This window comes from Chondrus crispus, genomic scaffold (assembly GCF_000350225.1).
Source record: "Chondrus crispus Stackhouse genomic scaffold, scaffold_90, whole genome shotgun sequence".
Classification (NCBI taxonomy): domain Eukaryota; phylum Rhodophyta; class Florideophyceae; order Gigartinales; family Gigartinaceae; genus Chondrus; species Chondrus crispus.
This window is the reverse complement of record NW_005178795.1, coordinates 215,107-242,039: the sequence shown is the minus strand read 5'-3', so window position 1 is coordinate 242,039 and position 26,933 is coordinate 215,107. Positions and strand designations below refer to the sequence as shown.

General features: G+C 50.6%; 5 protein-coding genes; all 5 read left to right on the top strand.

Moving 5' to 3' along the window:
- The first annotated feature begins 1,012 nt into the window (after positions 1-1,012).
- CHC_T00007997001 (hypothetical protein) lies at positions 1,013-3,847 on the top strand. XM_005711648.1 is given in 2 exon segments: positions 1,013-3,817; positions 3,818-3,847. The coding sequence occupies 1 exon segment, from the start codon at positions 1,013-1,015 to the stop codon at positions 3,815-3,817; it is 2,805 nt and encodes a 934-aa protein (XP_005711705.1). The 3' UTR covers positions 3,818-3,847.
- A 240-nt stretch (positions 3,848-4,087) lies between these two features.
- CHC_T00007996001 (hypothetical protein) lies at positions 4,088-4,190 on the top strand. XM_005711647.1 is given in 2 exon segments: positions 4,088-4,168; positions 4,169-4,190. The coding sequence occupies 1 exon segment, from the start codon at positions 4,088-4,090 to the stop codon at positions 4,166-4,168; it is 81 nt and encodes a 26-aa protein (XP_005711704.1). The 3' UTR covers positions 4,169-4,190.
- An 896-nt stretch (positions 4,191-5,086) lies between these two features.
- On the top strand, positions 5,087-6,067 carry CHC_T00007995001 (hypothetical protein). Its single transcript, XM_005711646.1, has one exon. The coding sequence runs from the start codon at positions 5,087-5,089 to the stop codon at positions 6,065-6,067; it is 981 nt and encodes a 326-aa protein (XP_005711703.1).
- A 906-nt stretch (positions 6,068-6,973) lies between these two features.
- CHC_T00007994001 (hypothetical protein) lies at positions 6,974-7,309 on the top strand. Its single transcript, XM_005711645.1, has one exon. It carries the CDS (start codon positions 6,974-6,976, stop codon positions 7,307-7,309), a length of 336 nt encoding a protein of 111 aa, XP_005711702.1.
- Positions 7,310-8,057: 748 nt separating this feature from the next.
- CHC_T00007993001 (hypothetical protein) lies at positions 8,058-8,210 on the top strand. Its single transcript, XM_005711644.1, has one exon. The coding sequence runs from the start codon at positions 8,058-8,060 to the stop codon at positions 8,208-8,210; it is 153 nt and encodes a 50-aa protein (XP_005711701.1).
- Positions 8,211-26,933: the final 18,723 nt, after the last annotated feature.

Below are 26,933 nucleotides of genomic sequence, written 5' to 3'. Positions count from 1 at the left end.
GATTCGCCCGTAGCCAGATGGTACAGCACATTGGAAGGACAACCTCCACGCAAGGTCACGCCCAAGGGCGGTGCCTTGCGCGACGAAGCTGCTTCAGCACTCGTAGGACTTTCTCTTCCACGTTAACGTGAAGTTTTTCTTGTCGAGGGTGTCCCAAATTAAGCACCTCGACAAAGTGGCCGTCTGCAGCGTGGATATTTTTTCTTCAAAAGCATGGAATAAATTTCTGAAAGTCTATATTTTTGGGGTGATCGAAAGTGTCCCAAACCAAGCCCTTGAGAACGGTACCCCCCCTGTACTGTACTACACAACAGCTTACCGTACAGTATGCCTCGCGCTGTACACAGCATGTATTACACTGCACACAAGTAGTGCACTGTGCAGAAGCCTTAAATTTATTGCAGTACTTCACAACCCCCCTTATCGAAGGCTGCGGACCAGGAAACGGACCAGGAAACGGACGACAAAGCTTTTTTCACCAATCACAAAGATCTTCTCATACAGTCGCCTCTCCACGCCCGCGCCAGATCCGACGGGCTTTCAGACCAATAGAGGGCTTCCATTCACGTCTCACTGTAAGTCCAGTGTCACATTGCTGTGTCCGCATCGCGGACTCCGCCTCCAGACACAGATCTAATTGGGCGTCTGAGGTTGTGATCTCTTTTCTACACACCGCTGCTTACAGTCCTCCTGTGCCCCTGCCTCCCGCGCATGCCCCTGATTGGCCCTTCCATGGCACACTAATCAAAACTGACCAATCTACAGCTGGGCCCTACTATCAGCATCCGGTCCCTCCTCATCAACCTTACTGTTATTACTGTACCGCCCGTCTCGTTTTCCCCAACTTCTTCTCGCCGCCCTCGTCCGTTCTCAATCAACTCCCATCAACCTTACTGTTACTACTGTACCGCCCGTCTCGTTTTCCCCAACTTCTTCTCGCCGCCCTCGTCCGTTCTCAATCAACTCCCAGTCCCCGCCCCACACCTCCTCCGCCCTCTTTCTCCCATCCACCATGCCGGGCAAGGGCGACCTGCCCCCCGCCTCCATCTCTTCGGCCGGCATGCAGCCGCGCTTCTCCCGCGCGGGCGCCGCGCTCACCTCCGATCCCGACGACAAGCCGCGCTCCACCCGATCCCGCTCCTTCTCCACGGCGCGCAGTCGTAAGTGGCTCAACTCCCTACTGTCCGCGCTGCGCATCCGACGGGCGAAGCGCACAACGGCGAGTATTGTGCTGCTCGCATTGTTCGTTGCCGTCCTGGCCGCCGCCGCCCTCGTCTTCAGGAATCTCTACCCGAAGAGCCTGTCGCGGCTTAAGGCGGGCGTCGAGGACGTCAAGGTCGGCGTCATGGACATCACGCATCTGCACCAGAGCCATCAAGCTACGGCTAAGAGCACCTCGCAGGTGGGCGTGGAACGCATGGGAGGGGGGAACGTGTCGGTGATCCAGGGCGAGAAAGTCGTTGAGGATCCGCATGCGCGCGCAGCTGAGGAAGATGACGCGGATGTCCCCGATCATGGCGAGATTGCGCCGAAGCCAGTGAGCGCTGAGTGGCGGCTCCCGGTCTTCGTGCCGGATGGTGTAACGCAGAGGAGACCGGTGCCGCCGGAGGTTGGGTCGCTTGCGATGGACTCGGAGCGGAAGCATTATGCGGGGGAGAAAATGTCTGTTGTCGTGCTGTTTCATAATGAGTATGATTCGCTCAAGTATGCGCTCAAATCGTGGCTTGACAGGGGATTAATTGATTATGCAGATGAGGTGCTGTTCTTTTTGAACGGTGTCAAGAGCGAGAGCGACTTCGTGACAAAAATTCCCGACTTTTCTGACCGCATTCCGGAGGAGAAGCGCAGCATACATGTGTCGAAGGAGAACATGCCTCTTGGGTTGGCCATCACAAAGATGATCGAGCTCACCAGGCACGACTATGTTCTCCTCATGGAAAAGGATTGGGAACTCATTGAGGAGCAGCCCGTTATGGAGTCACGCCTAGATGATTCCAAGGTAATCGTAGGATCAGGGATTGCGGATCTGGTGAGGCATAGACATCGCTACAATCCGGGGGTGCCGTTACACGCTCTAATTATGCATGAGGGTCGCGAAAGCTCTATAATGACGCAGCAGAAGAACTTGCTCTGCTTTGTACATCACTGGCAGAAGGATCCTACGACGATGTACCCTGGGGAGGGGATCATGCGTAGATGCGGCGGCGCCGAGCGCAAGGTTGAAGAAGTCGATATATATTGTTCGTCTTCTGTATACTGCCAGTGGACTAATAACCCCGCTGTGTTCAAGAAGAAATGGTTTATGGATGAGGTTGGCGAGAGGTACAGGAAAGAGTACAAGATCGAATTTGACAAACACGGCAAGACCTCTCCGTTCCTCGATTTTGAGTATTACACAAACTGGCGCTCTTACGCTTGGACCGATAAGAACTTTACCGTTGCAGTCGGTACTGGCTTGTTTCGCCATGCGGAGTCAGAGCATCAGCATTTCAATACGTTTTGGTACGCTTTCTATCGTCTTACGCAAGACATGAAGGAAATTAGAGACGCCTACTTGAGGAACGAAACGAGTTTCAAAAAGTTGGGAGGCGTGCACTTCGACCCGACCTCACCGATTCCTCCACCGATGATGCAGAGATATCCAGTCGACTTTGTTCGAAAATACCACATCAAGGAAGCATTCACGGGTGGCTTGAACGAGCAGCGGCATTTGATCAACGAACGTTACCAACCGTACTTGAAGGCTCACCGGAGCTTGACAGACGACGAATGGAAGCAGCATGGACCTGAATCTAAGACTCCGAAACAGGCGGTTGATTGGCGCACAGAAGTCACCAGGCTGCATAATACCGTAGAGACGGCAATGATTCGAGCCCCACCTTTGCAGCCTCACGAAATGAACATAACTCTGGTCACCTCACTACTCGATCTAGGCCGCGACGGTCTCGCTGCGGATTCCTATCAATTCAGGAGAGAGTTCCAAATGTACCTGGATGCGACGGCGAAATGGTTGCTTCATGTTTACCCTAAAGTCGTGTACACATCTCAACAGATCGCTGATGAGTTAACGAAGACGATGAGTGAAGATTCCAAGAGAACTACGGAGTTTGTCATCACGAACAGGAAGGAATTGCGTTCAAAATGGCTTGGTCCTGACAACTATGACCGTGTGCAAACTTTAAGAACGTCAAAGGAGTGGCTGGAGCGTGCGTCATGGTTGGCGAACTCTCCGCAGGCTGGTTTGGAGGATTACAACCCACTGGTCATGTCAAAGATATACATGGTTCGTGATGCTGCAACCAAGAACTACTTCAACACGACTCACTTTGTGTTTTTGGACGCCAAACACAACTGCATGAATCCCGAACTTATGACTCCCAAAAACGATCATATTATTCGCGCACACATGTTCAACAAATTCCTCCTTACAACATTTGACTATACGCCGGCGTCCGAGATACACGGATTTGAGTATAAGGCGTTCAACGAGTACTGTAATATCAAGAACCCTGACACCAGACAGTTGCTGAAGATTGGACGTGGTGGAATATTCGGAGGGTCGGCATTTGTAATTGAGTACATAGCAGCGATGTATGACGCTGTATTGACGGCAACGTTACAAGAAGGTCTCATGGGCACAGAGGAGAACATATTTGCTATCTTGAGGTGCCAAGTACCGCAATATGTGGATGACTTTAGCAACAATTGGGCATGCCCCGAGCAAATACAAGGAGATCACACTTGCAAAAACCTGGAGTCTCAAGGATACAACTGCGCGATTTTCGACTGGGTAGCCCGGGATGCGGTCAGGAGTTGAGCAATATGTACAGTAAACAACTTACTTGAAGGGAGTTGCCAGCACAGAGCTCGGTATTGCAATTCTTACGGGCTTTCTTGCACCTCTGGGTCACAGCCCGTCCTTGCTTCTCAATTAATGTTCGGAGCGTTCTCTACAGCAAGCATCCGGCCAATCGACTGCGCTTGACAGAAGTTGTTGCGGCCAACTTCAAGAAACAAAAAACAAAAGGGTCATTCTGAGATTGGGAGGGGGACAAGGTCAAAATCTTTCGGTGTCAGGGGGGGACACATGATATTGTATCGATACAGTAGGAGACAGGTGCATTTTGTTTCGATTGTAGGGGGGGACGTAAAAAATCGACCCAAATAGGAGGGGGAATTTGGATTTCGAACTCGCACTTTTCGCGGAGTTTATTGTTCAAGTGAGTGAGAGGTGCTTTATTGAATAAAGTCACCGCCGTCCCCCGCTCCCGAGAGGATCGGGGGTATCGGTGTTCCTGGAATCACAGTACCCCCGCCGTCGTACCCCCGCCATGCCGTCGTACCCTTATCCTCCCTCACCGTATTCCGCTGCATACTGGTCTCAATCTCAAGATCAAAATTACAGAATCAGTCTCCAGTTGCCCCCAACTCGCCCGCACGTTGTCTTTACCTATACGGGGCACACCAGTACGGACAACGTCTTCACTGACATCTTGCCAAACCGAACCTCTTTCGTCGCATGGGATTCTTTTGCCTCCGCTGTTCAACAAGCCAGGGATGACAATGCCGAACACAACACTAATTTGTCGTCTGAAGAATTGCTACAGGTGAGGGGCGCATTCGTAGCCGCTCATGGAGACCTCACCGAGCAAGTGGAAATCACAGACAAGGCCTCTGTCTCCCGCCTCGTTTACGGCGCCTATTCTTCCGTCGCAAAAATCCACCGGCTTCTGGGCAACGCGAATACAAGACTTCGAACCGCCCATCGCGCACAGTTACCTTCCGCCTTGTTTCGTTTCGGCGGTTCCCCAACAATCGACTTCGTTTTCATGGTTTCGGACCTCCTCCTCGCTGATGTCCGGTCTCGCCATCGCCTCGTGGCCGTTGAAGTCAAAAGAGCCAGATTCCCGCTCACTGCCAGGGGTGTGGTACCCAACACCCCCGCCCATCTAGCTGAGCTACATAACACAGACTACAAAAGTGGCGCACCGGCGTAGTACATCAGAATGATGTCACAGGCTCTTACATATGCGATGCACACCAAGAACGGATGTGTTATCGTAACAAATCACAGCCACGCCATGTTATGAAGGTTGAACCCACGCAGAACCACACCGATATATGGAAGCTCCAGGTGAAGGTTTCCAAACTCTACAAATGCAACGCTCTGGCCAGCTCCTTCCACGCTGTTCTGGCCATTCTACGAAAGAGCATTGCGGCCGAAGATATATCCTCCTCCTTGAAAGACGCTTTCAGACAGTTGCAAGGTCAACGTCTCCCCGCTCGGCGTACTCGTAGTCAGACCGGATCTGCCACATTGCCCCGGAGAAGGTCCCTGAGGTCTGCGAGCCGTCGTTCTGGTTCTGCCTCTTCCACGGCGCCTCCTGTCCGTACAGTACATGACGCAACTCCTCAGCCTCAACATGTCGACTCTGCGGCTGAAACCGTGCTCGCGTCGCTCTACCAGCCACAGCTCATTCGCGAACTGATGGAAAGTTCTGACAACATCATCACGGCTGACGGACACTCAGCTGTCTTGCGTAGCCGGTACAATGAGCTGGACGTAGCCGTGAAGTATTGGAACTGCGCCACGAGGCTTGGTCTACGGATGCTATTGAACGAGATTGACGTGTACGAGGAAGTGGTGTCGAAACACTCACACTTGCTGGGCACAGTGTTGCCTCGCCTCGTTGCTCTTTGGAAGCAGCCGCCGACAGACGCTGTGATTGTCTCAGAATACGTCGGGGAAGCTTTGACAAGGCGGACTGACAGTTCCGCAAAAACGGAACTACTTGGAAGCAAAGTGTTGGATACTAATGACTGTCGCCTCCTTCAAGATGCCGCTTTCGAGGCGCTTGAAAAGCTTCACAGCACTGGGCTGCGGCATAGGGACGTGCACGAAAGGAACATCAGAGCAACGCGTGAGGTGGGTGAACGGGGTGATGTCATATGGAAGGTATGGTTCATTGACCTTGGCCTTGCTTCCCTTTCCGGAAACTTGGATGAAGCCGCACAAGATGAAGATGAGCTCTGGAGGGCCACGTACTACAGTGGTCCCACGCTATAAAAACCACCCCGTGCATTCGTCCTTGGAGTGTTTCTTATCAAGGCGTGTCTCTCAAAGCGCCGGCCAATCATATCTTCATTCTTTAATTTTTTTCAAAAATAAAGAATGAATAGCGCTCGTACGCATTTTTGCTCCCAGATCTCATCCCTCGGACGAACCCCTGTGTCGCAGACCTCAGCGTCTCTTACCGAGGCGTGTTTAATAAAGATGGGTTTAATATCGCGGGACCACTGTACTCGGGAAACGACGCGGAGTGACGAAAAGCTCGATCTTTGTAATGCACCGCTTTCCGATAACTACTGTAAGAACGAAACCTTGTTTTCGTCTCCTGCATAACTCCTTCGATGAAGCTGTCGACATCGACATCGACAGCTTCCTTAACTTTCCTTGCACATCCTTGTCTATCGTCCAGTGTGCTGCGCATGTAGCGCAAATAGACACGAAGCTGCCTTATGGCTCAGTCAAACAAGCGGCAGAGAAATCTCACCAATTCACGGGCTTCACAAAGCGTAGCTCATTCTTGCCTGCGCGACTGTCCCGTCCTGATGGCCACAGTTGATCTTTTCTTTATCCACGTCTCCCCGTTAACTCGTGATAGGCCAGTAGCTCCGCAGCAAAGCATTTAGGGACCGAGCGCACACAATGGCCCACAACTCTGCATTTTGGAGATGTTCACTTATCTTCAACCTCTTGGCGCATGCTCTAGTCTTTTGTGGTCAGCCGATAAAACCCTTTTTTGAGGGTGTTGGAGTATTTGCTTTAGTCGTGTTCTTTGCAGGTAAAATACCGCAATGTCATTACAGTGAACCCTCCCGATAAGGATCATTCTCCATATGGATATCCTCCGTAAACGGATAAAAAGTCGAGCGACGTACTCCGTAGCTTACAAATGTTTACTAAAAAACAATGTCTGTGGAATATTCCTCAATTGGATATCGGGTTCAATGTGAAATAAGCATATCATACAGACCCCTCCTACTTAAAACGTATTTTATGGTTACTTTTAAGCGGCCAAGCCACAAATTACCCCATAACCGTTCATTCTTGATCGATCCATTCACAATCTGCTCAATAAATTCCAATCCCCGTCTGAGGCTTCGCAATTATCATCATTCTCGACAAAAACATCTTTCTAGCATATACTCCTGTTGGTCCTCCCCCAATAAATCTCCTCTGATCGCAAACATTGCGTGTCGTCAGCACCGTAGCCATCTGCCCCCGTCAAGCGACAATCGTCGATGAAGCGCTCTGAGCTTAACCTCGCCCAAAAGCAACAAAATATGTGCAGAGTTCCAACGGCGCAGAAAGTGCAAGGAGCAGACGTCACAAAGCGCCCTTGGGAAGTGGGCCTCAGTACAGTTTTCCCTTTCCAAACCTCCTGCTCAAACTGTCATGTCCCGCATCATCAACGGAAAGTATGGTTTTCGTCCCGATATCTCTGCGTACCAAGAAGGGAATTCCACAGTCCAGACGACGATAAATACATTTTTTAAGTAAAGCACAGACATTCTGAGAGATGCAGGTCACCGTGACACTGATATGATACGGTCTCCGGATGTGAATAACCTCTGCAAATGGATACGGATTGCGTCCACCGAGCGTATCCATATCGAGAGGGTTCACTGTAGAATAGGTGACTGGTCCATCGAACTTCATATTTCCGCAGCCGAGGCTCTGGTCAATGTCATGCAAAAACCGATACCGAAGCGCATTTCAAAGCTTATATGCGATGCAGCATTCCAAATCGTCACAAGAACAATGAGTAGTGACATCTTTGAAGCCTGGGGAGAGATACTGTTCGTTGTGTCGAATGTTCAGTGAGACGGCAATTACGAAATTTCTTCTATAATCGCTATTCTCGATGACTTCACCTTGTCCTTAGACGACATTTGCAGAAAGCTCGTTGCTCGGGTACTAGGTTCTCTTTCAGCATGTTTGAGTATGGCTGAAATTGAGTCTTACGTGCTCAATCGGGCCTTGCATCTAGCAGATGACTCTGATACTGACGTTCGTGGAATTGTTGCAGAGTCATTGGCATTCATTGGAGATGTGGTGGATATTGAAATGGTCTAAAACAGTATTTGGCCAAAGTTTCTCTGCTTGCTCAGAGATCCTGACGACAGAATACATGCCGCGACGCTAAGAACGATAGGTCATATCTTAGAAGCACACAGAGACAATTGTGAAACATCCTCGCTATTCAAAACGCTGCTACCTCCTGTTTTCATAACAGAATTACGCTTTGCTCGTTGTGCAGCCGAAGAAGACCAAAGAATAGTTGACGATGATACTTATCTGCTCTTGGAAATCTTTTTAGAGGTTTTCGGTCCTCTTTTGTTCGCGACACACCGCTTCTTTGCAAATGAGAACGAGAAAGCGCATGCATTTGGGGCATTCACCGCAATGTCAACATACAACGGCCAATAGTTCGCAGATATTGCGCCTTCAACTTACCAGGCGTCGCAAGAAGTCTTCGGGAAGGCTATACATCTGAGCTGTAAGGGATTGTGGAGTTTTTGGCAAAAGATTCAGATCCTGAGACACGGTGGAATCTTGCGGCTGGAATCCACGAGACATGTCGAATTCTTATGGGAATCGGATCTGTCGATAACTTGTTTCAGACAGTGGTTTCCTCGCTCCAGGATAAGAATCCATTGGTCCGCATGAACACATTGGAGCACTTTCACGAGCTTTTGTCATCTTTGTCAGATGAAAATGATGTTTCGTCCATGAGGAAGCTGAGGCCAGTGTTTCAGAACCCGACATCGCTTTCAGAGGGAAAATGGAAGACGCAAGAATTACTTGCCAAGCAATTTGAGAAAACCTCAAAGTTGGTACCCCCTGATTGCTTACGAGAAGACGTGCTTCCATTGCTGAGTTCGATGGCGGAGGAAAGTACATACTTAGTCAGGAAAGCAGCCGTGCCAGCTATAGCAAGAACTCTAGGTTGTCTTCCAAGTCCTGGTGCAAGAGAATTGGTGATGAAGGAATTCATTTCTGATTGGGCTGAAGGAGGAGTCTATTGGATGAGGACTGCATTCATTCAGGGGTCCGCATCAGCGGGACCTTTCAACGGCGAGGTCACGAGTGTATCATTTTCGGAGCACGAGGACTCAGTTCTTGTGTCGGGAGAAAAGTTCTGTTCAGTCGTCTGTGCACTGCACTCATCTCGAAAGCGCAAGCATGGGGACGATGCAAAAGTGACCGGCTTTGAACCGTACGCATTGAGGGTTGGTGACTCAACACTTGTTTCATGTGTGATTGGTGCATCCAGGATTGCGGTTGTACGCAGGCGTTGGGATCTGGTACAATACTCTTCCTCCTTGCCGGATGCAATTCCCAAGAAGCCGTTCGGGAGTTAAGAATCATTTAAAGTGTTGTTAACAACATTAGGAACAAACGTTTTCGCCAAGTTGTTATATAGTACTACTCTAATTCTTCGTATCGTGTCATTTGACTCTGAAGAGTCGAAGCGGTTTCCAACGCACGGTTTCCACATTCAAAGTCCCTTTGCGTTTTTGGAACACTTGAGTGATTGATACAGTATGTCATCTACCAATGTGCTGCAATCTGCAGGTTAAATTGCTCCACACCATCGTCTAAGGCACTCTGTGGAAAATTCAATGTTGGCTCTGCCCAAAGGGATCTGTGGATATCTGTCTCTGCCACCATATTCTCGCGAAAGTTCCTTGCATCGCACTCACGTTGCCGTTGGTGGTGAAGGAGTACGGGCACATTGCTACTGTAGTTTCTGCAGTTTCTTGCTCCTTCACATCGGAAGAGCTGCATCAGGCATGCATATTCGCGAGAACTGCGATGTACCCACCCTTGTACAAGTGTATACAGTTGAGCTTGTGCCCTTGGAAGAGGGCTTGGCTTAGTCTCCATCGCAGTGGTGAGGATGATTGGTTCAACCAACAACAAGGGAACAGTAGTCGTCACAATAGCCGGGGCGGATCCCCTCTTCCTCTCACAGTTTACTCAGGTACGCTGAAGCAACAAACTCTTAATAGCCGACCCTTCGTGTTGGTTAAATGCATAGACGTGTGTCCGGTCGTTGTCAGTTGCACTTGCATTATTGTAGAAGATGAGGGGTAGATACTGTAGGAATTACTAATAGTCTATTAGGCATGGCTCAGCGCGCCCTTCTCCACTGTGGTTGAATCAACCAGGTTGACTTGGAAAGCAGTCGCAAAAGAGCTACAGTCAAAATTTAAACAAAAGCAGACCGTTTTGTACGGCTTCTTCCGAGATGAAGCTGGGGAGATCAACCTCCAGGACTTGTTTAACGTCCATGAGGAGCAAAATCGTCGCGCTCTACCGTCATGCCTACCCTTGAGCAAATAATTGAGCAATTAGCTCAAAGCGCCTCAAAGAAGGAGATTGAAGCCATGGAGAAGCGAAGGAGCTTCGAAGGTGGTTTGCAAGAATTGAAGGGTTATGCAAGGGCTCGCATGGGCATTTATTCTCCGGCCTTCAACAGCGCAAAAGCTACCTCTCTATCGCGCTACCGAGGATCGCAAAAGACGACCTGTGGAAGCTTATGCTGTGCGGTCAGGAGGGCGTACACTGTCCCCTGTCATTACGACCACGTCCGTGCTCACCACCGGACCATCATCACCACCATCATCATCACCATCATCACCACTTCATCATCACCATCACCACCACTCACCACGTCCGTTCTCGATGTATTCTGCGCGCATAGAGGCATTGTTCACAAACAAGAAAATCAAGGAACCCATAATGATTCCAGGTTTCGGCAAGGTCCGACCTGGCAATGGCGAGGTTGCAGAGGCCCGTTCCGTCACAGTGTACTTCTTTGCGAAGCGGCGCACCTTCAAGGAGTTCTAATTAAGGGAAAGCTCATGTTTCAAAAGTACAATCTGATAAAGAGATAATCAAGAAGAGGCTCTCGACAAAATTCTCCACCTGGTGGCGAAGGATTCGGCCACGGATGGTATCCGTAGATTAGTCAAGATGACTCAAGATATCTACGCTTGCAAGCGTAAAGAAGACGAAGCGCCAGCAACGTTTGCTAAACGCTTTCGAGGTCTACCGAAGAAGTACTTGAATCACTGTTACGCATAAAGCAGCACACAAGACAGTCAAAATTTTGCAATGCTTCTTCTCGAGAATGCATTCCTCCCCTCTTCGACTTTCAATAATATTGTCACGCAGCTTATAACCAAGGCATTCTCGCGTGCGACAAATATGTATTAACGTGCATGGTGTCCGTCCCGAAGGACGAGATAACTCAGCTGGAAGCTAAAGAGAAGAAGTTCAAAGACTGCTTCCTTAAATGGAAAGAGGACATCTCCGATGATAGCAGCGACGTATCCACAGAAATCCTCGATAGCATACAGGATCTCACGTCGATCGTTAAAAACATAACCTCCGCAACTGGCAATAAATCAAGCCGTAAACACAAGGAAGATCGTTCGGCATATAACATTACCTTGGACGATTCAGTAGAAGCTCTGGGCGATATCAAGGCAGATGAAGCAACCAATAAGGCTATTCAAAGAAAATGAAAAGTTAACTCTACTGAGCCTAAGGAACTAGGGAGTGGCATTGACCTACGCACCACGTTGCTCGCTAAGCGGAAGTTCTTTGATGCAAGCCAGGCCGGAAAAGATGACTTCAAGCGATCCAAAGTCTACATCCCTCCTGGTACCGGGAAAAAACTCAGATTCCCTCGTTTGCCTTGTGGAGAGATGGGGCACTTGCGAAACGACAAAGAGTGCCCTAAGTATAACTCAGGATCTGGATTCGTCAGGAGATACGGTGATGCAGCAAACGCTACACCCCAGAAGCATTCTAGGAATGTACGGTTCGACAATATTGATGATGATAAGGACAGTAGTATGGCGGCACAAGATAAGAAACAGTATTTTTAATAAAGCAATCCGTCACGCTCCAGACAGATCCCAACCCCATCTTAGACGACGAAGCTCCTACCTCCACAGGAGGTATCCTCAACGCAGCAATTGATACCAAGTATATCGCATAGGATTAATCCTATGCGATATACTTGGTATACCGTTTAAATTGGACCCTCCTCGAGACGTCTACCTGCACGGATGGGGACATGAAGGCCACGAACCCAAGCCAGTCATCGCATCGTGGACGCTTACCACGATGGATGTCAACTCCAACCCCGTATCCTTTACATTTGATATCGTCCCAGGCGAATCACCAATTCTCATCGGTCTTGACCTACGACAGTACACTGACACGCATAACCGCTCCACGCCGACATACATAGTCATGCAAAGACCGTCCGATACGTACCAATTCACTCTTCCGACATACATGGACAGTAACCGAGTAGATAAGAATCAGAGGCTACGATTGGAAATAGCAGCACAAGCACGATCAACGGCAAGATCGCTGCTGTCAAATATCGCACACCTAGGGAGACGCGCCCCGATAGCACTCTCGAAGAAGATACATCGATTTACCCACGCACCCAAAACTGAAGTGAAGACGATATGCAAGGATGCAGGCATACTACATACACCACTTTCGAATGCCATTGACCTAGTAGATTCTGCTTGTAAAGTATGCGCTAAGAACGGGCAACCTGCTTCCTCGAAGAAGCTCTCCTTGACCCACATCAATAAGGCTTTTAATCAAGAACTACAAGCAGACTTCACCCATTGCGAAATAGGAGGCCAGAAACGGATCCTCCTAACGCTCATCGATACAGGGACCGGATATAGCGACAAGAGTATGTCAAAAATAGGTCAATGAATGCAGCGATATCAGCAATGGAACACCGATGGATATGCATGCACGGTGCGCCTCAGTCATTCTCCGCAGACGATGCGTTTAATCGCGAGCCGTTGAAAGACTTCTTAACGCAACACGACATACAATTCAATCCACGTCCCGCACGACGTCACAATAAGATCATAATCGTTGAGCGGAAGAACGGTACGATCAAAGCGATAATCAAGAAGCTCGATAGCGACATCACGGACGCAGGTGCAGACACTATAGTGGCTAGGGTAGTACTACTCTCGAACATGATCTCCGGAACGAAACTCCTCAGCTCATTCCAGCTCGCGAGAGGATATCAACCATCCATCCTCGTTATTCCGAGTCAGGGCATATCGCAGGACCTACTTGATGCTCACAAAGAACAGGTCGCTATTCGAGCCCTACAGAGGCTTATCGCATCTCGAGCACCGAATACGATACAGCAAGGCACCATCAACAACGGCGATAAAATTTGGGTATTTTACCAGACATCGAGCCATGCACAGAAGGCTAGGTGGTTGAAGGCCACAGTTGTGGAGACTCTCACACATGGTTCTGGCAACACGAGCAAAAAAGGGACCCCCATTACGAGTGTCTTACGAGGACGTAAGGATTGCCATGAAGAATAAGCTCACGGAAGAGCTCCTTTCCTGCACACTCGAAGAGGAACTACGGTCTACCGAGGCCGACGATGAACCATCGCTAGATGAAGATGGTAGCATGGATGAGGGGGAGACCGATAAGGAACACTCCGACACAGAAGCAACATCCATCAACCATCGTAGACAATCCCTATTATCTGTCACACAAACAGAACCCGAGAATCCAGTTGCAGATATTGGGAAGACTACACCCATAATCGAACCACAGCCAGGCACAGAGCTACAATCAGACCGACAGCGGGTACTACAGAATATCCACAACACCATAGGTAATACACAAGTCAGCAGAGGGAAGCTAGAATTCGCACCGCCTTGGATAGTAGAGGAAGCCTTTAGCAGAGAACATCAATCAAATTGGGCAGATGCATACAACGACGTTGACGAGCACGAGGTACCGAAGGATGCTAACGTCATCTCCTCTCATGTGATATACAAGGTGAAGAACCTGGAAGACTGCTCCATGCAGCTCAAGGGTAGGATCGTACCACACGGAAATCGAGACTCAGAGAAAGAGAACATCAGAAAAGACTCGTCCACGGCGCAGTTTGACATAATCAGGCTCCTTCTATGCATAGTTTCCCTACTAAGATTTAGGCTTGGTATGGCCGATATCAAGGGCGCATACCTCCAGAGCGGTCCGATCAAAAGAAGCATCTATGTAAGACCACCTCGAGAATGGAAGGGAAGCAGAGGAAAACTTCGGAAGTTGAAGAAGCTGCCCTATGGGATCGTCGGGGCAGGGCGACAGTGGGCTAAGGTAATAGAAGACTGGATGTTAACCACCGGGAAGCGGGAGAGAGTATTTGGACTGAGTCAGCTCTACGTGAGGCGAAATGAGCAGGGTCGCATTGCGATGGTAGTAGCAAAAGTTACCGACGACTTCATTATCGGAGGAAAGGTACAATCGATCCGTGATTTCGTCAGTGAGATGAAGAAGCGTTTTGAGGTAGGGAAAGTAGTCATCGACGCGCGATTTTTCTTCGACGAATGTGAAATTGAGCAGGACGAAGAAGGGAACGTCACACTTTCGATGACTACATACATGAAGCAACTCAAATAAATCGAACTGAGTAGAGCAAGAAGGAAACAGAAAGACGAAAAGGCAACCGATGCAGAGATTTCGACGTTCAGGAGTGTGACAGGCACTCTCCTATGGCTAGGTAAAGGAATACTGCCCGCAGACGCTTACGCATGCTCAGCATTACAACAGAAGATTGCCGGACTTCGAGTATCCGATCTCATGGAGGCAAACACAATGATCCGTGAGATACTCAGGCTCAATCCCATGATACCATTGAGATGACCAGAAAGTATCGAAGAGGCAATAATATGTACATTCTCAGATGCAGCATATAACATCAGTTCAGCAAAGTCTTATGGTCAGTCTGGAATTTTCGCAGGCCTACGCATCAAAACTGCAAGAGGTTTGCAAGTGTACCATGCCATCGATTGGTCAAGCACTAAACAGAGAAGGATTTGCCATTCGAGTTACGGAGCCGAAATCATCGCCTGTGCCGATGGTGATGACAGAGGGTTCTACCTACGCGGGGCATTCAGATCTCTGTTCCCTGATAGGCCCATCACGAACGAGCTACAGGTGGACTCACACGGCTTATATGATACGATTACCACACTACATGAAGGGCATGACTACAGATTGAGACAAACGGTGCAACGGATCCGGAATAGTTTTGAGGCTGAGGAAATTGATGTGCTGCGATGGATACCAGGCCGAAGCAACGTTGCTGACGCACTTACCAAGATGGATGTACAACTGTGGAAACTCATCAACGATATGTGCGTAAGCGGAAGACTCGTAGTGGACTTTGGTCAAGGCAAAGCCTTGCACAGCAAAACCTGGAGATAAAGCAATCGCCAATTGCCCGAAGTTCAACATTCTCTTGGAACGAACAACGACATGATATCATGGTGGAAGCAATAAGTCCACTCAGAGTATCTAAGTCGACTGGGGTGTGTGTGAGAAGTAAAAGCAATTTCAATTACTATTGCTTACTCATAATTACAATGCGCGACACCACAAGTGAACTGACACCGGTAGTCCACGTACGATGTTAACTCGAAGGTATACGCTCGAGCGACACAGCCTCCAGGAGGTTGTCAACACAACAGACCTGATTGCGAAGAGGCGGGAGAAGAAGCACCCATATCCGATGTAAAGTAATTGGGCTAAAGGATCCTGAATGCAGTCTAGAAGGGCAAAAAGAAAGCAACACCGCCACTGATAGGAAACGAATCGAGGAAAGCGAAGGCAAAGCATCGCACCGAGGAAATGCAGAATTGAAAGGACGCCGAGTAGAATCGAAAGGCTAATCGAGAGGAAGAAGCGGGAAGCGAGGTAGATATATGGCTAGTCCTAGGAAGAGAGGAACAAAGAGAGGTAGCGGAGAGAAAAAGCAATAACACCTCAGCAGAGCTTGTCTAAGCTCCCGGCATTGTGCCGAATATTGTGATTCCATTGTCCACCATTCCATCTTATCCCTTATCTTCCTCCTCTGTCGTCGATGTTCTATCTCCCTTGGCCTCCAAACCTCCTGGACAGTAACTCAGATATCCTCAATCTACACCATGTCTGAACTTTCGAGAACTGTAGTGCTACTGTAGTCAGTGCGGGCCGTCCCGTACTGTAACGCTGTCAGCCATCGGGGCTGACAGTACACGTGTGTTACACGTGTGTGCGCGTGCTGTCGTACTGTAGAGCTCGGGCTCTACAGTACCTGATCTAATCTAAATCCAGTTAGGGATTATACTACAACTACCCCTCCCTCGAAGAGCTACAGACCAAAATCATGCACGAACATCCTTCCTTATTTGCCTCTGCCCAGTGGTTCTCCTCCGTGGGTATTCGCGACGTTTCCAAAATTGAACACCAATTCGCCCACGACGCGGGCATGCTTCCCGGTAATCTCCCCGTGCTGGCTATCCGCTCCTTGACTGGCGGACCCGTATAGCAATTCCGACTTCCATCCTACGCCATGCTCCCCCACGGTGCCGTCCCACTCTCTCTCTCTCTGCAATTTATAGAGGCCGCATTCGCTCGGCTCGCCATCCCCATTTCCGACACCCTCATACCCTCATCATACGGTTGCGACACTTGGCGTTGTCGTACCGAGGGCGAACGCCTCTACTTGGACAATCTCATTGATGTCACCTTTGGTGACCCTGCCGCCGAGGCGGATCGCCTGTGGCGAAACCGACATATTGTCACATCTGACGCCATCTTCTGGACCGAACCCATTATCCCTTCGAATTTCCGTCATTTAAAACGCGGGAGTATTTTCTTCTTTCAGAGCACAGTGCGCTTTGAACGGCGTATTCGGTCTGATACGGGGTATTTCATCGGCTACCAAATGGTAGAGGCGCGCGAGATTTCCCGTCAGCATTATGCAAGTCGTTACCAGCGCATCACATCCCCTCATGGCGGAGCCAGTACGAGGTGAGTCAAGGCTTTTGGGCTGAAATAGGACCCATACTCACGTACTATGGCAGCTACCTGCGGGATCCGCAACACGGGTTATGGGTGGTCTTCCTCACAGAGTGGTGCATCAAAGTAGCTGCGACCCTCTTGTGGGAGACCTACGATTGCTGGCGCCTATGGCACCTCCCCGCGAAGCTGATAGCACAAATGCGCCTGCTGGACTTCTCTGTCCCTCTGGGTGGTTCTGATTTCAATCGAGAAATACGCTCCCTCCTTGATACGATCGAAGGCGCGGATTAGGACTGTGTCCCTCCGCAAAACTCCTCTCGATCTTTCAGTCGCCAACGTCCCTCTTTCTCCCCTGGTCGAAACCACCCAGTCGCGGGCGACTTAGTGTAGATCAACCCCTGGTCCTCGACCCTCTGCTCAGCGTGGGAAGCTCCAGCAAGCCGCCGTTTCGGAAACCAAACACCGGTTCCCGACATTGCCCCCATCATCACATCTGACCCCCGGGAGCTTCACGTATGCTCCCGTCCTTCCTCTCCAATTCCTCGTCGATCGGCTGTCTCTGCTCCGCAGCCCTACCCTCTCCGTCAAAGGCACCTCCAGCTGCCGAAATTCCCTCGGCAGGCCACACCGAAACATTGTCGGTAAGGGAAGTGATATCTTCCCCACCGTCTCCAACAATCCCCAAAAATAACCACGACGTCACGAGCGTATACTGTACCTTGCTCCGTGCTCACGGTGTTGAGGGAGAGGCTCTGCAAGGAGCCTCGATTGACGACTTGCGAGTTTTGGCTCGCCTCGTGTCATCACTTCCAAAGGACAAATCCTTTGGCAACCCTTCCGTCTGAGACGTCGGGCGCGACACTTCCCTCGTGATTGCTTGTCGCGTCTCTATCCTGCCTGCGTGACGCTGAATTAGCAACATCGTCATGTGGCCTTCGATCTGTAAAATGAAATATCCTGCGTGCCCCTCCGTCCCTTCGTTTCCTCCTCTTTTTGTCATTGGTTCCCACCCCGTCATAAGCACGGTGGAACCCGCATACCTCCTCCCTCCTTCTCTTCACCTCGCTATTTCCTCCTCTTTTTCTTATTCGCCCTGTCATCGCGGTCGCAACTCTTCGTTGCTGTTTTCTTGTAAATCGTCGAGTACGGGTGCCTAACGAACTGTTCGGATCGTGATATATATATTCTTCTTTGTGAGCACCAGTGCTATCCTCGAGTCACTGTCATCGTCGGTACTCGTGTCCGTATTCTTCTTTGAGTCTCATTACGTTGACGCAGTCCGAGGATCGCAGAGCGCGAGCTTCACCGATTCATCTCGAGGTTCCCCACAGTTAACTCTGCTTATGTCCCGCAGAAGTCCGCCTGTGACACGGGTCATATTTCTTCAATGCAAAACGATGATCGTACCCCTTTTGGTAGTTGCGTCATCGAGGGATCCTCGTCGTTTTTAGTGGCGGGGCGCACGGTGTGAATTCACCTATGTCGTACACCCCAGGCATCTCCTCCGTTCATGCCGACCACACTCGTAGCTTCCTCCAAGTCGGTGGATAGTGAGGCACTCTGACGATCCATACTCAGTTTTCGGGATGCGATTTCACTGTTCTACGCATTCAGCCGATCACAGCTGCACTCTCCCTTTCTTTTCTTTTTATCGGGACTTGCCGATACGTGCGCCAGCGTGACCCTTTCCATCACCCCTAGTCTCGCGATAGCGGACTTCTTCACAACTTGAATTTAGGGTGAGGCTCCTGGTTTCGAAACAAACATGCCTGTCCCCCGATCTCCAAGCCTCATACTAACATTTCTCCGCGTCGTGGGGGATCATTCACATCCCCCCTTTTTTGCTCGTGAACCCCTGATGATCCCCGCCTTGAGAGGCATCTCTTCCACTGGGGCTCTGACTTGCCCGAGGGAACCCGATCCTGAGAGCACGACGGACGGATCGTCGCGAGAGGGGTTTGTAAGTCGCTATTCGCCTTCCTATTTGGTCCCGCTCGCCGAGATCGATGTCCCTTCGGTCCCCCTCGTCATTCGCGTTGACGTTGCCGTTCGGAGTAACGTTCCACCTTTGCAACGATTATAGATCGACTGAAGAACTGACGAAATATATAAAATCTAGAGAGGTCGGGAAGGTATAGAGAAAGTAAGTAACCGGCAGGAGAGCGAAACGAAAAGTTCCGGAGATGGGTCCCTTGCTGATACGACCCAAGAGGTGAGGCGGTCATAGTCAGTCTTTACGACCAACAGGTTGATCGTCGTAAACGAGCTCGTCGATCGACGATTTCTCTCCGTCGGAGCTATCCTCGACATCGCGATCCTCAGGGTCGTTTGTGTCGGACCGAGGTCACGAGATTCTCGGTCATCTACCGGGGACCGAAGTCAATATCCGGTCCTTCTGTCTATGGGCTCCCCCTACCCACGACGCTTCTCACCAAAGGGTTCGCGGTCTGGTGCGAAAAGACTCGTCCGTCATAGACGCAATGGTCTGCAGGTTGCGCTTCTCGAACCCCTTTATCTTGGCCGTCAAGGTTTCGCCGGATCGTCCGCATCACGCGGTGAGTGTCTCCGTCCTCTTCAGTCTTCGTTAAACCCTGTAGATTTCGGATCGATGTGCGCTGTGTCACAGCGCGTCGACGTCATACAAGAAAAATAAGAGTGCGACAAAACAAAGAGGTAAATAGATCCAGAATAAACAATTGAAAAACGGGGGGGTGACCTCCTTGGTGACCGTCGAGCGACCCTTCAATATCGACATAGACATAAGGCGAGAAAGCGAATCGTCCACCACGTGCAGTGTATGTCTTCACGGTTGCTCGCGCACCTTCCTTCGCGGCTTACGCTAGCCCACTGACGGACGATCTGCATCCTAGAGGGTACCTTGGCCTCCAATCGCAACGAGCGATCGGTGGGTCGGCGTCCGCGTTTGATCCCTGTTTTCACGTGAAAGTAACGAAATGAAGGAGGCCAAAAAAGTAGAAACAACAAAAAAAAGAAACGATACGACTCGTAACCAAACAATGAGTCGCTATGAATCGGGGCGTTGTAAATCGCTAGGGCGAGCGTGTGGGAGCCATTGGACGCGGTTGTCCTGAGAACTGCCTAATACGTCCTGATGGCGGCGGTTCCTTTTCTCGTCGGGCGTCGTTTTCTCAGTTGTCGGACATGGTCAGGGCCTCTGAAACGGGTCCGGCGACATCATGGCGTTGCGTTTCGGGCGGCGCCTTGCACAGTGGTGGGGGACGGTGTTTGCGTGCCGCCTCGGGAACTTGGGCCTTTAGCCAACAACCACTTCGCGTACGTCCAGCAAGTACGGTACCAACCCATATTTTTGATTAAAATTTCGCGGACTGATCGATGTTCACTTTTCGACTCTTGCCACTTGTCCAGCGGATTTCCGCGGATTTTCGTCTTTATGATCAATCCACGCCTTACGAGGGCGGATCGCTAATCGAAGCGTCGCTTCACGTGCACGCGATACCGCGCGCGATCGTACCCAACGGGGTATATTGATTCAGACTGAGACTACAGTGATTTTTCCATGTCTCGGCACCAAGTCAATGAGGCTCTCCGTCTCCCAGCCATTTCCCATCTCTCTCCGAAACCCCAACACTGTACAGCTCTCTTCTCTCTCTCTTCTCAGATTGTCGTACGCACGACAACAGAACATTGATTCTCAAGGACGAGTCGCTGGGCGGTGCACTCAAGCGCGCAACCCTCCTCATATATGTTGTCGTCGATACCGCTTCGCCTTCAGAGATTCCGATTGCCCCTGTCCCCTGGCGCGAGTCCTCCATCTCCTCCTTCCTGGTTGCCTCTCGATGTTACACAGACCTCCTCCTTCCCAACTGGAGGTCCCACCGAACACCAAAAAACTGAATAACGCGTAGCCTCCTCATCCTTTCTCCCTCCAACGACCAGCGGTAAACATTTGCACCAACATGCAGTTCCCCTGATCCTCGAGTAGCCCGCGAAGCGAACCGTCTTTCTTCGCTCTTTCAGTATGTTGTCATGAGAGCGTTTCGCTGTTAGTATCTATCACCTTGCTGCCGACGCATTCTCCGCAACATGAGCGTCCCTCTTGATCTTTCCCCAGGTAGAATCCATCCCAGGGATCATCGTCTCTCCAAGTTCGTCCCCTGAGTCTCACGATTCCCTCATCAACTCTCTTTTCTTCCGCGATCATAGTCCTCCTTCGAGGCCCTTACAGTGTCTCGATCTCTCACGGAATTTCTTCGTGCTGTGCCCTTCTGACCGCACTTGGTCGCTAAGTTGTAAATTAAACAAACACTACCATATTATCACTAAAAGCGTTGACTTATCATTTCTTTTTCTATGGGCAGTCAGCTGCGTTTCTCGTCCCTTGTCCATCAACTACCCCGCGTCTCTGCCTCAAAAAGTGTCGCGCTCCTTTAGGCGGGGGTTCTTCCTCTTTGTTCAGAAAAGCGTCGGCGCCCCTGAATTTTTCTCCACCTTGCCTGGTCTCCTCGTCCTTCGTTCACGCGGTGATTGGCATCTTCGTGGCCGTCGTCCTCTCTTGGGGAGCGCCGCACGCTCACTCGGGGATCACTAACCTAGCTGCGTCGCGTGAAACGAAAACGAACACAAACACCAAAACAAATAAAACAAAAACAAAACAGAACAGTTCAGAAAGTAAAAACGTAGGGTTTTGGTTATGACTCGCGTCTTCTTTTCGCGTTTTCACCAACGCGTTCCGTAGGGAGCTCATCCTGGTCTCGCGCATGCGGCTTGCGGTGGGAGGAGTTGTTTCTTCCTCCGAAAATACGACACTGCGCTACGCGGTAATTTTTCAATTGGATCCCAGGCGAAAGGTGGGTGGTGCAAATACGGGGCGAGTGGCTCGCCGATTTAGATATTTACACCTATGTATATATGAGGGAAAAGAAGCTGTGGATTTGTTTTCCTTCGTCGAATGCGAAAGAAGGCATTGTTCAATGATTAATCATCCTGGGTGCGCGACAAACAGGGCAGCAGTTGATGCTTTTAAGCCCGAAGCCTCAAATCGAGAATTAACGGCCACTTTTAGGACGGCGGAAAGGAACCATTGGCGTGAATGCGAGGCCGGAGCCGAAAGAAGAGGCCAAATGGTAGAGAATGGGAAACTGCCGCAAGAGGATGTTGAGGTAAGTAATGATCCAGGGTACGAGAGGATAGAAAATGGGAACGATGTAGCATAGACATCTCCGATGCAGGAGGCTGTATGCACAGCTCCATGAGACCCTGGATCGGCCGGAAGGAATTGCACGCAACCAGCAAAGAAATCGGGCACGGGTCCGGGTAGAGGCGTTGTAGAGGGGGGCGGACGTGGACGCGCAGCACACGCTCGCCGATCGACGCCTCGACGCCGCGGAACAGTACGGGGTGACGTACTAGTACTGAAGGGCCGAGGCGGTTTCGGACTGGCACGCGCGCAGCGCGTCCGCTACCCGCGTGGTTCCCTTGTAGACGCGAGCGCTTCGGTCGCGTTACTTTTAAAATAAGCTGGTGGTGAGACCGCGATGGAGGGTCATTGCCAGTCCTCGTTGGTCTCTCCCCGGGCGGTGTCCATATTATTATTATTATAAAATTGTCATATTATAATCTACCAGAATACATTAATTACGTACTGTACTGTTGTCAGCTACTGTAGCCAGTGCCGGCCGTCCCGCACTGCAGCGCCGTCAGCCCTCGGGACTGAAAGTACACGTGTGGTACACGTGTGTGTGCGCGCGCTGTATGGTCTGTATCTTACAGCGTTAGATGCACAACTACTAATTCTCATGTTTGTTTGTGTGTGTATGTGTGTGTCTGTCAGTGCACTTTCGCAAATTTCGCCACTTTTCGTAAATAACGGGCAAATTTGGGCCATGAACGCATAGATTTGTCATTTAAGTTTTTTGTTGTTCACAGCGCACCAATTAAAACGGTCAATTTTTGGCATTCAAATTTTAGTTGTTCGCAGCTTTTATTTGTTCGCAGCGCACTAATAAACCGCGCCACGTGGATCTACGTGGTGGGCGGGAACTGGGGGGCATGGCGAGCACGCGACGGCGGTGGAGGGGATGGACGCGTCCGACGTGGGGGCGGACGCGTGGGAGATGCTGCTGCCCGAGCTGCCGGAGGCGCGCGACCACGTGGGTGGGGCGGTGGTGCGCGGGTGGCTGTGCATAGGCGGGGGCCGGGACTCGGGGACGCGGGGGCTCTTCAGGGCTGTGCGCAACGCGTGGTGCTGCGACTTTGTGGATCCGGTGTGGGTGCACGGCGACGACGTGGAGGAGGTGCGGGCCGAAGAAGCGACGGGCGGCGACGAGCGGCGACGAGGACGGTGCGCGGCGAGATGATGATGGCAGGCGGCGGGGAGGGCGCGGCAGCGGCGGCGCGGCGGGTGGACGTTTTTGAAGGCGAGCGGTGGAGACGCAAGGGCCGGCCTGCAGACGGGGTGGCACGGGACGGGGGTGGCGGTGTGGAAGGGCGGGCGCAGGGCGTTTGTGGCAAGCGAAAGCAGGGGGAGCAGGGGCGGGGCGGTCCGGAGCTGGACAGCGTGGAGCACTATACATGCGCGAGGGGGGGAGAGCCGGTTGCGCGTAGCAGGCGGGTGACGAAGAGCTTTTCAATGAGGCGTAAGAAAAAATGAGGGAGAGATTGTCGTGCGCTTCAGCGTTGTTGGAGGTGGTGCGTGGGTGAAGGGAGAGCGAGCGGGCGCGGGGCGGCGACGGCGGCGGAGGGCGCAGGCGCCTGAGGCTATAGACGACGCGTAGCCGGGGCGGGGCGAGGACGCGGGCAAAGGGGAGGTGGTGACGAGCGACGCGGGGGAGGGATGCAGTTTGAATTGTTGAACGGGATGGGGATGCTATGATCCCTGAGCACGGGTAACACTCAGAGGGCAACATTAAGGGGGTAAGCTCACACGCCCCACACTGGTTTTTTGCTCGGCTGCAGTGCAGTGCTATTCGTTTTGTCAACCACCTCGCGCCTTTACCCACTCCACCTTATGACATTGAAACCCTTTTGCACGACTTTTCACTTCGTCTACCTCCATTCCTTTTTTTATATTGAAAGTGTCATTCGAAAACATTTATTATATTCAAATTCTTTCGCATTCTGCCCCAGTTGCGGCGCGCATCGCGCGCGACGGAGCCCACTTGTCAAATTTTAAATGTAATCGTCGGCGATTATACTACCAGCTGCACGCGGATTTCACAATTTGAATGGTGGCCAGACTCTGCCCTAGCTTGCGACATGAAGGTCGAGCTCGTCTCGCGCATGCTGGAACAGGTCAATCCTTGACCAAGGAGGAACAGTAGAATTGCGTCAGCCGGGAGGACTGCCTGGAGACGGTCGCTGAGCGCTTCAACGACGCAAGCGTCACGCCCCATGTGGACATGCGAGGGTCGCCAGTTGGCGAAATTGACCCCTCTGTGGCTCCTACAACCCCCGTGTATAGCGGAAAGCTCAAGAAGGTGTGGTACGATATGCGTCGTTCATACACTATCGTCCGCAACAACTTGGACAAGTCCGGACTTCACAACGGTACCCTCCCCCGTTTTCTGGACTTCGTGCGGGGAACGGGCACGGGGAATGGAATGCGGGGTCCAAGAGGTCCGTAATAGTGCTTATAGTTATGTGGGTGGGGACGGACATCCGGGAATGCGGGTAGAAGGGATGCGGTACCTAACACTGAGAGTAATTCCAGACGGCGCTGGTTTTGATGAGTCTGATGTAGTGCGATTCACCAGTAGGGTGTTCGGGGCACTCTGTCGCTTATCCCGCGGACGGGTAGTACCTCGGTGTACGAGATCTGTCACAACTCGCACACAAGGGGTTGGGAGAGCGTAGGTAGGCGGTGGACTGTAAACATCGATAGAGTAGGGCGGGATTCAACCCGGCAAAACAAAGAGAAACCAAAAAGAAAAGTGGAACAAGAGGAACGTTTAATGAAGGAAGAAGTTGGAAGAGAGACACCCAGCTGAGCTACTAGAGCGAAATATCTTGTAGTAGTGCTTGACCGTCGTCCCCTCCCCTCGTCGTTCCCGCTCTGCTGCCCCCCACTTTTCAAAGACCACTGAAACGGAGGTACTTCTGTACAGCACAGTACTTTCGTTAGCTTACACTACTTACAGTTCATCCAAAGTGTGCGGGCACACTTTGGATACACTTCCTGAGAGTAGCCTTTCAAAAGGGCTCGTGCAATCCATCCAAAGTGTACGCGTACACTTTGGATACTGTCTCCTACAGTACATTTGTCGTCGTACAGTTCATCCAAAGTGTGCGGGCACACTTTGGATACTGTACACGTGGTGTACACGTCCATGTGCGCGCTCCAGCACGCTGGTGCAAATCCAAAATCGCCCGAAAGGGAAATGCAGCTTTGCACCACAGCTGGCGGTGGTGTACAACGGGCCCCGGGAGCTCAGCAGTCTTCCTGGGGTTCTAGCCGGGAGGGGGATATAGTGTAGCGGCAAAGAGGCGCAAGAAGTACGTATGTGAGGACATGCGTTTTCTTTCCGACCATGTCAAAGGCCTGACTGATTCCATCAGTGGCCATGGTGACAATGATCGCCGAAGAAGTGGGAGTATGGAGGGGCAGGTAGGTTGTGATGGAAATGCAAGTGTGGAGGATGGCGAGATTCGTAAAAGTAAAGGGAATTCGGAGTTTCAGGAGTTGGCATACATGGAGAAGAGGATAATGGCTCTTGAACTCCTTAAGATGTCATACGCACAGGTTGCAGATGCTGAGAGTGAAACAAGTGACCGCAACAACTCTGTCCATCTCAGGACAAACACGCAATACGAATATCTCGCATGCATTCGAAAGTGCCTTGGGATCCGTGTAGAATAGGTCGACAAACAGACATGATACCGTAGGAATGTATACAAAACATCTTGCACGCCCGTTCATGAACACATGAACGGAATATCTTAAGTTCTTGAAACGCGCGTCATCGCATTTACAAATCCCACCACCACCCTGACTTCCATTTGGAGAAGGTGAGGCAACTTCAGACATAGACATTGCTATGAAACAAACTACCCCGCATTGTAGGCAGGCCAGACCAGACCTCTTCCTTTCACAACAGTTTTCAAAACTTACCTTCTTCGAGATCGAACAGAACAACAAGGTTTAAGAGCAACTAACTTATTGGAGTTCCTCATTCTTTCTAACTCCACACGATGGTCGGCTTGCATTTTCTGCACATATCGACCTTGGTCGATCTACTCCTTAGTACGTTCTTGAGGCGAGAGCGCGTCATTCAATACATCCTAACACCTTCTGGCCCATAGGCCATCCTCCTGATTACAGTAGTTGTGAATTTTCATTGATACGGTCATGATCGCGGTACAATGACCTAACGCAAAATCAAGATGATCTCGTAGTATATGCCACTTTGCAATTAGAATCCCAAATGCCAGTTAGATATGAATGCGCAAAGATGACAAATAATAGTTGAAGTTGTCCAGTTCTTCTCTAGTGGGAAATGGAACTATAATATACTCTGAAACTGGGTATGATTTGTCACGCAGGACTGCAAAATAGTCACGAGGTGAGCCATCCCCAATCTCCTTCATAAATCCGAAAAGCCTTTTCGAGCGCGTCACGAGTGGCACCAACACAGTACGGACGAGTAAAGGAATATGTAGTGAAAGTCATAGAGACGTGGCACGCATAATAGCGCTTACGACAAAAGAAATATACAGGAAAACTCTCCCTCAGTGGCTACCTCATCTTGATGCATATCTAATCCAGAGCCCCATCACAGCCATTTATAGGGTTGATGTGAGATCGTAAGATCTCAAGACCACTCGGAACAGTCTCCAGATCCTGTTCCGATTGTCAAAACTTGGGAAATGAAAGTACTTTGTCCAATGCTCCCATTATATCAAGTAAAATCGTTGTCAGTCACACAAGCCATCGTGCATGATAAAATGTCATGTATACCTTCAGAATCAGACAATATTTGCAACGTAATCGCCAATCGAACGTCTGTAGGAAGTGTTA

Bases quoted from the DNA above. Each gene is read 5' to 3' on its own strand.
- CHC_T00007993001 (XM_005711644.1), top strand. From the start codon at position 8,058: ATGACTCTGATACTGACGTTCGTGGAATTGTTGCAGAGTCATTGGCAT.
- CHC_T00007996001 (XM_005711647.1), top strand. From the start codon at position 4,088: ATGATATTGTATCGATACAGTAGGAGACAGGTGCATTTTGTTTCGATT.
- CHC_T00007997001 (XM_005711648.1), top strand. From the start codon at position 1,013: ATGCCGGGCAAGGGCGACCTGCCCCCCGCCTCCATCTCTTCGGCCGGC.
- CHC_T00007994001 (XM_005711645.1), top strand. From the start codon at position 6,974: ATGTCTGTGGAATATTCCTCAATTGGATATCGGGTTCAATGTGAAATA.
- CHC_T00007995001 (XM_005711646.1), top strand. From the start codon at position 5,087: ATGAAGGTTGAACCCACGCAGAACCACACCGATATATGGAAGCTCCAG.